The sequence below is a fragment of the Miniopterus natalensis genome, chromosome 15, assembly GCF_054644295.1.
Source record: "Miniopterus natalensis isolate mMinNat1 chromosome 15, mMinNat1.hap1, whole genome shotgun sequence".
Taxonomy (NCBI): Eukaryota; Metazoa; Chordata; class Mammalia; order Chiroptera; family Miniopteridae; genus Miniopterus; species Miniopterus natalensis.
Window position 1 is genome coordinate 4,754,787 of NC_142095.1, and position 12,643 is coordinate 4,767,429.

The 12,643-nt window shown below is 36.7% G+C and overlaps 1 protein-coding gene across 2 annotated transcripts in view; it reads left to right on the forward strand.

Annotated features, from left to right (window-relative positions):
- SETD2 (SET domain containing 2, histone lysine methyltransferase) overlaps positions 1–12,643 on the forward strand; it is a 57,176-nt gene that overhangs the window by 22,081 nt on the left and 22,452 nt on the right. For both annotated transcript variants that reach the window (XM_087824798.1, XM_087824799.1), the window contains exon 10: positions 157–819. In XM_087824798.1, the coding sequence (XP_087680924.1) occupies positions 157–819 (663 nt within the window). The remainder of the gene's footprint in view (positions 1–156; positions 820–12,643) is intronic.

Below are 12,643 nucleotides of genomic sequence, written 5' to 3' on the forward strand. Positions count from 1 at the left end.
TGATGATGTGAGCAGTCACCTGCTGCACATTTTATTCATAAGACAATAAAAAACAAAAAAACCCATTGCTCCTGCAGAAATGATCTGACTCCCATCCAGAAGTTTGAAAAGTCAGCTGTACAAAGTGATGTGATTTTTTTTATTGTGTTTAATCAGATTATAAAGACTTTGGAACACTTACCTATTCCTACTAAAAATATGTTGGAGGAAAGCAAAGTACTTCCAATTATTCAACGTTGGTCTCAGACCAAGACTGCTGTTCCTCAGTTGAGTGAAGGAGATGGGTATTCTAGTGAGAATACGTCACGGGCTCACACACCACTCAATACACCTGATCCTTCCACCAAGCTGAGCACTGAAGCTGACACAGACACCCCCAAGAAACTCATATTTCGCAAACTTAAAATTATAAGTGAAAATAGCATGGACAGTGCGATCTCTGATGCTACCAGTGAGCTAGAAGGCAAAGATGGCAAAGAGGACCTTGACCAGTTAGAAAACATGCCTGTAGAAGAAGAGGATGAGTTACAGTCACAACAGCTACTCCCACAACAGCTGCCTGAATCTAAAGTTGACAGTGAAATTGCTGTGGAGGCCAGTAAGCTACCCACATCTGAACCAGAGGCTGACATTGAAATGGAGCCTAAAGAGAGCAATGGCACAAAACTAGAAGAACATATTGCTGAAGAAACAGCGTCCCAAGATGAAGAGGAGGGTGTATCTGATGTGGAGAGTGAGAGGAGCCAGGAACAGCCAGATAAAACAGTAGATATAAGTGATTTGGCCACCAAGCTCCTGGACAGTTGGAAAGACCTAAAGGTAAGAAAAAAGCTTTTATTTTAACCTGAATTACTCAGGTTTAGAGTTGTACCAACTTTAAGTAGAATCATCTACTTTTCTGACTATACATGTATTTTTTAAAAAATGGAATACTATCAAGCTGATTGTAAATGTCTCAGACATCTTTTAAACCTTAGCAAGAGATATACCAGCCAAACTAATATATAAATATCCCTTTTCCTCATTTAGAAAAGTATATCACAAAATGGAATTTAGTCATTCAAGTGCTCTTTACATTGAAAACAAAAGCAAAAAATCCTTTGAGTAACAAATATATGGTTCTACATTTAAAAATTCTGTGCAAGATTCTATAAGAAAACAAAGAATGTTTAAATTAATTGGAAATTAATTTATTGGATTAACTGAAAATTAATTGAAAATAAAAAAATTCTGAAACCAAGGTAGTTTAGCAACTTTTCATCAAAAATGATTTAACATAAATTTCTGTTCCAGTAAAACAACTTAATATGGAGCAGGGCTAGTTGGTATTCAGTTCCAATACTATGTCTGAAATATACCTGTCTTTAAATGCCTATTTCTTTGGACAAAAGATGCTGTCTAGAGGAAAAATAGAGAGGTGTGGAACCCGTACACTTAATATGTACATAATCTCCTGTTAAAGAATGTAGCAAGATGTGCAGGTCTGGCTCTTGGATAAATACAGAAGTGAGTAACAGGATGAGCCTAGGAGAGATGTGGTACATTTCTGTTGTAAGTAATCTAAATCTGGGATCCAGGTCTTGAAGGTCCTGTGGGAATAGTGTACATTTCTAGCTTCTATTTTTCTGTTCCTCCTTTCTTCTGTCAGAGGTGAAGCAAATAGATAAACCAGCAGTACAGATTTACTTGCAGCAAGATGGATACCTGAATCCTCCCTGTCCCTAATTATGACTGTAAAGCTCACCTATTAGATCCTGCGATTTGACCCGTATGGAACTGGCCTTAAACTGAGCAAAATGAACAGTTGGTTGTTTGTGCACTGTGCTTATTTTTGGCATTTGCAATTTGTCGTGTTGAGGGCCTTTAAGTATGGTGCAGTTTCAGCTCGTTTGCCCATTTCAGCTCCTACTCATGCTACTCTTTCATCACTTACAACTCAGCCTTACTAAGCCTTATGAAATCTGACCTTTTTATAAATCTAAAAGGAAGAGTTCATAATCAATCTGCTTATAACAGTATGTGCACTACAGGAACTGAAACTGCAATTAATTGAAAGAGGAGCTGGGACAGTCACTTGGGTGGACCTTTATTTAAGGCCTGCTTTATTCTTCCCTGGAAGAAGTCTCCTGTGTTTAGAGACTGCTTGTAGAGCTTGTACTAGGCTGCCTCATAAGGAAGGTGGAAATGGAGACAAGTACACAGGTGAACATAGAAAAAGCCTTATAGACATAGTTTTATATAGAGAGAATGGAGTTGTAGATCCAGTAGTTCACCTTTGCCTGAGAAGTCTCTGATTGATATAATTTTAAAATAATAATAATTGTAATTCCTTAAAACCCTGTCTCTCCTTAAAATCTGGAGAAAGTGAATATTTTTGTTTCTCTATATGGTAGGGTTTTTTATGTAATTGTAATGGTATGAATTATTCTCTGGGATTTCCTTAACCCAATTAGATATAACTTGTAATTTAAACTCATGTTGTACACATCCATTTTTGAGTCCTACAAAATTATTTCTACCCCTGCTCGTTACCCTCCCACTCCTGTCTGAAAGATCAAAGCAGTTTTGCAGTACTATATACTTGATGGTCCTCTTGATTTGAGGTTTAAAATTTTATTTGTACTTAAAATATATCCTTCTTACTCTTTATACTTTGGGTTTATCCTGATTCTTGGCATTAAGGAAGCCATTAAATAAAATCCTCTTTCTTCAAACTTTAGTTTGCTCTGGAATCATTACCCATCTAGAATTGTATTACTGAGAAATGTTTTTGCTTGACCGAACTGTGATGTTTTGTTACACTTGATGCTGGGTTTCTTAATCCATCTATTCTGTTAACATTTTACAATGGTTCTAATTTCAAAACTATGATTATGGTTTTCTTTTAAAAAATTCTTTAGCTAGCATCTAACGAGAACTCTGAAATCAGGAACCCATAGTTTAAACATTTTAGAGAAACACATTGACTTGATGTGATTACTATACAGTATATCCATACTGTCCCGGCATTGAAAGAGTTAACTACTTCTGTCTGACTTCCACCTATGTGTTTAAGTAGAAAGTAGACATTGGCCGAAAAGAAAATGTCTTATTCAACCAGTCTTTATTAAGCACCTGTTGCCAAGCACCGTGTTAGTTGCTGATGTTAATTTCAAGATCATACTGAAAAGCATTGATCTTAGATTGTGGTTATGTTAGCCACTCCAAGCTTCCCTGACCTTCTGGGGCCACTTTAACATTGCTGGATATGTGTTCCACTTGGCCTTTCTGCACACTGGATGGAGTGAAGAACTGAAAGAGGTTACTTCAGATTCCTTAATCTTGATTTTGCTGTGAAATCAGACTATAGGGATCATCAATAAGTGAAAGAGGGCGGGAGGGAAGGGAATGAAGCTTCATGAATTACTCTTTGTCCTCCCAGATCTGATGATGATCCCTCTTGTAACTTGAACCATTTCCATCTAGCTTCTCAGGGCAGCAAGGAGCTTGTTAACATCACCAGCTGACCATGTGTCTCCTTTTCTCAACTCCATTTTCAACTTCGTGCTGAAGAAAAACGAGAACCTAGCGTGCATTCTGTGAAGAAACAGGAAGATGGTTGGGAAGTTGGATGATGCATGAAAAATATAATAGGTGAAAAAAGGACAGAGGTGGTTAACTCACTGGCGCCGGCATTATTTTGGTGCGTCCATTGCCAACAATGGATGTCGTTGCGGGAAAATCCCGACTCCTTCCGAGAAAAGATTAAGTGAGCTACTTTTTCTATACCTCTATACACAGGACCACTGCCTTGCCTTGGCTCAACAAGGCTTATACATTTTGACTCCTAAAGTAGACCTCAACAAGAAACATCATCTGGCACATTGCTACACATAAGCATGTCTTCACCTTCACAAGCAAATTTACTGGGCTACATTTTCAGCAGGGACATGTGCATACATTTCTGTTTGCAAAAGGAGTTGTTGTACATCACCCCTCATGCTGAAAATATACCCTAGACTTCACAGGGCAAAACAGCTGGTTATAAGTGGTGATTAATTATAACCTTGACTGGAAAATCATTTGGATCATAAGAAAAAGAGGTAAGGTTCCTGTGACTTTGGTAGTTTCAGTTGCAATTAAACACCCAAGAGATTGTGATGGCTAGTGATTCCAGAGCCTGTCTTGTAGACACTTAGGTTACAGGATGTGCATCTTTCCTTAAAATGAATTTTGGGTAGTTACAGTTACACCTGAATTAGATGGTTTAGGAACAACATTCTGTATATGTGATAAGTTGGACTCTTCTTAATAGCCATTCTTATCTTTCATCTTTATCTCCAGATATTGTCTTTAATTCAACAAACACATTATTTTCCTAGAAAGTTAAGCATTAAACTTTCTACAGAAATAAAATGGAGTTACCCAACTGAAAAGTTTTGAGTCACTGCTTAGAATTTTGATCTGTGACTAATAGCGTATGTGAAATCTGCAATGCAACATTTCAGAATAAAATTATGTGCCCTGGATTTCTGTAATAAATTTAAAAATCCTTAGTAGATATTATTCTCTACTAAGTAATATTCTCAATATTACTTATCTTTTTCTTTAAAATTTAGAATTGACACTCCCCTCCGCCCAAGAACACTATATTAGATACTGGTACATTGAAATTTTTTTATGTCCTTGGTAAAAGGCAAATGTGGCCTTAAACTTATTAGTAGTCCCTTTTGTTGTTACTGGATAAATACTTTCATCTAAGTCACAGGCTGGCCAAATCTGCTCCACTGCCCGTTTTTGTAAATAAATTTTTTTTTGTTTTTTGTGTTGTTTTTTAACAGCCACGTTTGTTCATTTACATATTGTCTACGGCTGTTTTTGCACTGCAGTGGTAGAGTTGAGTAGTTGCTTCAGAGACTGGGTGACCAACAAAGCCTAAAATATTTACAATCCTGCCCTTTATAAAATAAATTTGCCAACACCTGATCTAAACAATGAAGTACAGAAAAGTCTTGACTCTGTTTAGGAAAAGTTACTTTATTTGGATGTAAGACTATCTGAGAAGTGGGAGAATATACACATTATAGAATTACTGGTCTAGCCCGGCCAGGCGTGGCTCAGCGGTTGAGCGTCTACCTGGGATCTAGGCGATCAGGGTTCGATTCCCGGTCAGGGCACATGCCCGGCTTGCGGGCTCGATCAGTGACTCTCTCATCACTGATGTTTCTATCTCTCTCTCCCTCTCCTTTCCTCTCTCTGAAATCAATAAAGATATATTTAAAAAAAAAAAAAGAATTACTGGTCTAGAAGAGACCTTTAAGGAATATTGTTTTTCCCCTCAGGACCATGATTAAGTTAGTTGGAAATGAGAATTCTTGACTATGGATAAGTTGGTATAATCTAGTTTTAATGTAATCATAATTTAAAAAATACAAATTTTTCTTCTTAAATGTTCTTTTAATTCTGATGTAATTTTAGACATAACAGGAAAACTACAGACTTACTCTTGTGTGTGTATTCTGCATGTAATACACATTTTAGTGACAAATGCAGAAAAAAAAATCAGCTCAAAATTTTTTTAAACCCTTCACCCAGATTCCCCAATTTAACATTTTACCAAATTTGCCATATTGTTTTTCCTTAAAATTTTTAACTTTTAAAGAGTAAGTTACAGACAAGACGCCAACTGCCCCCAGATATTTCAGTGTGTATTTATTTCATAAAGACAAAGGCATACTTCTAGATGACTTCAGTAGATGTATCAAAATCAGCAAATTACAGTGACACAGTACTGTTATTTAATCAACAGACCTCATTCAAGTTTTGCATATAATGTTCTCTATAGCAAAAAAAAAAAAAAATTCTCCAGAATCTAACCTGAGATCAGTAGTTACATTTAATTGTAATACTTTAATATCCTTTAATCTGGAATAGTTCCTCAGTATTTCTTTATCTTTTATAAATTCACATTTTTTAATACTTTTGAATTTCTTAGAATATTTCTCAGTTTTGGCTTGTCAGGTTTTCTTTTGTTTGGATTCAGATTATACGTTTTTGGTCAGGAATATCACCGTAGTATTCTTCATATGATATCGATTTGTTCCATTACTGGCATCATCAGCTTTGATCACTTGGTTAAGGTGGTGTCCGCCAGGTTTCTCCAATGTAAAGTTACTGTTTTTTTCCTTTCTAATTAAAAAGTATCACATTGAAGCACCTTTGGAAATATGTAAATATTCTGTTTTTCCATCAAATTTATCCATTAGTTTCAACGTCCAGTGAATTTGTCTGAATCACATAACTATGATGGTTGCCAGTGGTGATTTTTCTAATCCATCATTTCTTTTACTTCTGTGGGTTTTGGTTGGCATTCTTTATAAGTAAGAGCTTTCCTTGCTCTCCCATTTAGTTTTTTATTCATTGATTTATATCAGTTTAGACTAATGGATTCCTGTTTTTATTCAGTGAATTGTGATCCATTAGTTCCATTATTTATTCAGTGCTTAAATTGTCCCTTATTTGGGCAATGAGAAATCCTGCAAGATTGCTTCTGTGTGATTTTGAGATGTTTCCCTTTTTTTTTTTTTTTAACCTAGTATAACATACTATTTTAGGATTATCTCGTATTTACCCAGGCCTTGAGATCAGCTATTTCTCTAAGAATCCCTGTTTCCTTATGGTGGGAAATAACATTTAAAAACCAAGATCCAGACTCTAGATGAAGTCATTGTTATTGGGATGTTACTTGTAGGAGCTGTCAGCAGACTGTAAAAAATACATACATGTGTATATTTTTGTGTGTATGTGAATGAATGTGCATACACATAAAGTAGTACTTGACCTATCATTTCTCTTGCCTTTCCTTCTGATCTGACACCATGCCCGCTCCTGAATCATTTCAGTTTCCCTCTGTGTCTCTCACTGATGTTCCCATTCTGCCTATCCCTTAAAGGTGGTATTTCTTGGAGCACCTGAACTTTCTTTGTCCTACAAGTGAAATAGGTCATATCATTCCTCTTTGCCATGTTTAATTTAGGCTCTTGTCTTTTCTTGCTTAGACTGTGTTCACAGCCTCCTATTTGTACTTCTTGCTCCCATTCTTTTCCCCCCTTATATTACCCTTTATTCTGCAGTGTTATCTTTTAAAAAACACAGATGTGATCAGTGATAGGAATCTTTAGTAGCCTCACAGAGATTCCCATTACTAAAAGAATAATGCCTTTAAGTATATGAGGAGCTTAAAAAGTAGGGGAGGTACTTCTTTGTTTATCTAACCTTCTTGCCCAATAATTTCACTTAAACACTCAGTGCATGAGTCACAGGCTATTCATATATACGGGGTGGAGCAAAAGTAGGTTTACAGTTGGGAGTGTGCGAAATACAGTTTATTCTTGTATTTTATTTATTATTTCCCATATGAACAACTGTAAACCTGCTTTTGCCCCATTCTGTTTTCACCTTTCTATGTACTTGTATATGCTGTTCTCTTTGCTTAGAATATCCTCCCTCCCTCCCTCCCTCCCTCCCTCCCTCCCTCCCTCCCTCCCTCCCTCCCTCCCTCCCTCCCTTCCTTCCTTCCTTCCTTCCTTCCTTCCTTCCTTCCTTCCTTCCTTCCTTCCTTCCTTCCTCTTTCTTCTTTCTTTCCCTTCCTGTTTCAGAGTTATAGTTGCAGTTCATCCTTTGTAGTGCTCTGTCCTTTTCTGTATTTCTATACAATGGTAGTAATCTTAACAGATTACTAAAGTTACTTGCTTAGATTCTTGTTTCCCCTTACCGGACCATGAGATCTTCAAGGGCAAGGACCGTTTCTTACTCTTTGTGGTAAAAGTTACTTTTATTATTGTATCTTCATACTAATGGTTATAATAATAAGTTACCTCTTAATAATAGTGAATGACTATGTGCCCTCAACAGTCTATGCTACCTTTCGTAGCCAGAGTGATCTTTTGGAAAATACAGACTGTTCCAGTCAGTGTCCTATTTAAAAGTTTTAAATGGTTCCTCATTACACTATTAAAAATTAAGTTCATTTTTCTTAACGAGGTTTGCATATCATGGCATAGTCTGGTCTTCATTTATTTATGTAGTCTCACTTCAAATCATTCTGGCCCACCTATTAGCCTGTGCTACTAATGTTCATACACAAATATGTAAACACACACATTCACTCCAAAAACACTTTTCTTTCATTCAGATGTCTCTTCTCCTTTCCCAAGAAAGCCATTCCTATTCCTCCAAGACAAAATATTCTTTCTACCCTTTCTATATGCTCTCATAACATTCTTCCCAGTCATAGTAGGTAACATTTCATAATTGTACATTGTGTGAAGGCAGAGACTGCTTCTGTCTTGGTCTCTTGAGTTTCCCCAGGGTACTGTGGTCATGTTTTTATCAGCTGTGAATGGAAACAAACACATCCATGAGGTTGTAACTTAGCTTTTAAATGACAGAGATAAAAATTGACTCTGGCCTTCTGATTTAAATCCTGTGTTCTTTCTACTCCTTTTTCTGATCCAACAAATAGTGATTTCTGTATCTTTGCTAAGTGATTCATGCAATTATGGTGAATACTTTTCAGATTTATCTTAATCTGCTTTTGATTTAAAAGCTGTAGTAAGTCCAAATTCATTCTGAAAGCATAGAAACTGTCATTTTAATGTTTTGTTCAAGTACCTTTTTTCCTTAGTGCTGCAGAGATCTCAACTTGTGGTCCATGGTTGAACTTCAGGGGATTTTTCAGAACTCCATGAAAAGCATGCAAAACTATGTGGTTTTCTAGGGTAAGGTGTTCATAAATATGAGCAACTTCTCAAACAGGGATGTGCATAAATATGGGTTGGGAAAGGAATGAACTATGGTTCAAAAAGTTTTTTGAATGATTTGAACAGCAGGAGAGCTCGTAGCCTTAACTGCAGTGTTGTGTTGACTGGTACAATAAATATGTAACTTCAGTGAAGTCACTGGGGGGGCTGTGGTGATTTTTTAAGTTATAATTAGACAAATTATAGAGGAGTTAAATTTGAGATGTGGGGGGAAAATCTTAGTTTTGAAATTAATTTGCCTAGAAAACAAATCTGAAATTGGAGAAATATTTAATCATTATGACCTTGATGTGATTATGACCTTGATATCTTCAGTGATTACTTACCAGCAGGAAAACACTTTTATTATTCTATATACATATTTACTGTTGGGCTGGGGAGACTTTGAAAGCAGGGATTTGTGTCAGCTGTTCACTTTGCGCTTCAGTACTTACTGTAAGCCTAGCACATTTCAGATGTATATTGAATAAAACAGCATTGCTAAGGTTGATTCTTCAAATTAGAGTCAAGGACTAGAGAAGAAGGAGGTTGGGGAGGACAAGTTTAAACTGAATGGCAGTGAACTAGGAGGGCTTTTTAAGGTATGACACTTGCTGGAAAACAGTACAGCATTTGGAGATTGCCTTGGGAGTGCCCAGATTCCTTAGGCCTTTGCCTGAGACCTCACAGCCCCCAGGGGGTGGTCTTTACCATGAATATAGTCACAAGGTAGAGAAGTCTTTTGGTACTGTGTCTAGGGCTTTCTTTGAGGCATGTTATCATTTTCTTTTAATTTTTAAAACAGGCCATTTACAATACATGACAAAATTCAAAAGGCATGCAACGAAATATTTTATTTCTATCCCTGCCCCGTGTCCTGTTTCCTAGAGGCAACCAATACAACCAGTTTCTTGGGTAGCCTTTCAGAGACAATTTGTGCATATTAAAAGTCAGTACTATTTAGCTCCTTTTTATTTAATATATTGTAAATATTGTATCATACCAGTTTATAAAGAATGTATTTTTCACAGATGCATAGTATTTTATTATATAGATATGCAGTACTTAGTCTCTTGTTAATCAGTCTCCTATTTTGGCCATTATGGTTAATTTCTTTCTTTAGCTTAGTAGCAAGTAACTTTTGTTTTTTTGAACACATTCACACATGGGAATATACATGTTGGATAAATTACTAAAAGTAGTAATCTGGCCTGGCTGGCATGGCTCAGTGGTTGAGCATCAACCTAGGATCCAGGAGATCGGGGTTCAATTCCCCAGTCAGGGCACATGCCCTAGTTGCAGGCTCGATCCCCCAGTAGGGGGCCTACAGGAGGCAGCCAGTCAATGACTGTCATCATTGATGTTTCTATCTCTCTCTCCTTCTCCCTTTTTCTCTCTGAAATCGATAAAGATATATCTAAAATTTAAAAAAATAATAAAAAATAAAAGTAGTAGTCTGAGTCATAGTCTGTGTTATTTGTAATTTTGATAGGTATTGCCAAATTGCTCTTCACAGTTGTACCTGTTTAACTCTCATCAGCAATGTATATGCATAAGAGTACCTATTTCACCACATCCTGCCCAACACAAGTATTATGTGACTATCTTGGTCAGACTGATAGGCAAGAAGGGAGTATTATTACAGTTTTAATTTGTGTTTCTCTTAATGCATGAAGTATTGAATATCTTTACATTTGTATTTCCTGTTTTAAGAACTGTGTCCCTATTCTTTGCCCATTTATCTAAGTGGCTGAAAACTGAAACAATCTTAGTACCTTTTGTTTCTTGGGAGCCCAGCTCCTCAAGTTAGAAGAGTGTCTCCTCAGGGGTTTTTATAAATAAAACTATTCTACTCCCCGTTTCCCTCTCTCTCCCTTCCTCTGCCCCTCTCATGTGTGTGATTTTATGAAACCTCAAGATATGTATGTTATCTTCTAAGGTTTTCCCCCCAGTCAAATCCCAGGAGACCTCTGTGACTTAATGGCAATCCCCCTACTCTCACTGTCTGTAATGCAATATACGAAATAAAACTACAGACTCTTCTGTAGGTACATGATGATAGGTGTCAAATAATTCTTTCTGGTAAGGGAAGGTAAATCCTAGTTAGAGAACCATTACCGTTGAAAGTGTTTTCATAGAACTTACTTTTTTTGTTAGAATGGATTTTTAATCTTTATGCTAGTGTATAGATTATGAATCAGGTGTATGACAAAGTCATATATTTCCCAAAGAAGTGCTTTTATTTCTCTAGATCAAGGGTTGGCAATTTCATGGATACAGTATGTGTGTGTGTGTGTGTGTGTGTGTGTGTGTGTGTGAATCATCAAACAAAAAAGGAACATGAAAGACAATGCATAAAATAGAATAAAGTATTTAAATATATACACACATTCAGTACCACATAATATTCTTATAAAGAAAAGATACTGTAGATGAGTTTATACCATTTTTATTCCTCCACTGTCGTTGTTTTAGGACTTAGACTTGGAATAAACACATGTGCTCAGTCTCCCGTGTTTGTATTTTCCACCTCTTCCTTTCTTCCTTTCTTCCTTCAGGACAAGTGAAATGTCTCTTTCCATCAGGGTGCTTTTTGTAGTCTTCTCTCTTAAGGCTCAAACCAGTTTTAGTATCCCCATTACAGTTCACTTACCATTTCATGTATACCTATCATAAGATAGTATTTGTTTACTTTCTTTTTTTCCTGAGTGCTTATGAGGTAATATTAATTGTGGTTAAGAGTTTGTGCTTTGGACAGAGACAAATCTAAGCTTGGATTTTAGGCCCAATGTATAACTCACTTGATCACTGTATGACCTTGGGATAGTTAACCCCTCTGAGCATATATTAGATATACTGTAAGAGTATATGAGAATGCAGTTTAAGGATACGGCACACAGTAAGAAGTGTAAGCCATGATTATTATTAGTCTGTGAAACCTTGGCAACAGGTACTGCGCATCTTCAGTGCCCAAAACATAAGAGACCCTTAATATCTGCTTTTATCCCATAGTTTTTGCTCAAATAGTTGTTATAGAAATGTGCAAATCATGTTTCCACAAATAGCATCTCCACCTGCATTTAAACACTTTTATAAAAGGAATGTTGGGTGCATTGGTGTCTCATGGGCCTCTCAGTGACTCACTGTTTATCAAACAATATCTGAAAGTTTATTTTCCAACCTTTGAAGAAGAGTGATTGGCCAAGGATAGTCAAGACAGAATGATCTGAAAAAGTATTGCCATAGTCTTCACATGACTGCTTCCTTCTCAGTTTTCAGTATTGTTGGACTTTGGGAAATTTTTGTTGCATTTTCAGGGCTTCAAAATAGATCATCTAAGTCTTCCATTTAACTGTTGTGGAGGAGGATCAGCTGAGTAACTCTAAGTGCTTAGGTATATATTGATAGAGCTTGTTCTCATAGTCAGTTGCTCGTGGCCACTAGTCATCTATTTTGTGAACATCAGAATACATTTTCTACTTAGCAGTTCCTATAGACTTTTGAGTGGAATTAAGAATCTATCTTTGAGCCCTGGCAGGTGTGGCTCAGTTGGTTGAGCATTGTCCCATGCACCAAAAGGTCAGGGCACATGCCCAGGTTGTGGGTCAGGGTGCGTACAGGAGGCAACTGATCTATGTTTCTCTCTCAAAAGAAGAAGAAGAATATATCTTTGAGAAGCATTTCCTCTGGTACTTACTGGCCACCACAGATTGGGCCCCCAACTTGAGATCTGTGTAATAACTTACTATAAATGTTTGTAATGAATACTTGTAGTGCCAAGACCTTATGCAAAAGAAGCTAAATAGGTTAAGATTGTGTAATTAGTCAACACAGACATCCCTTGATATATCTGTTCTATGCAC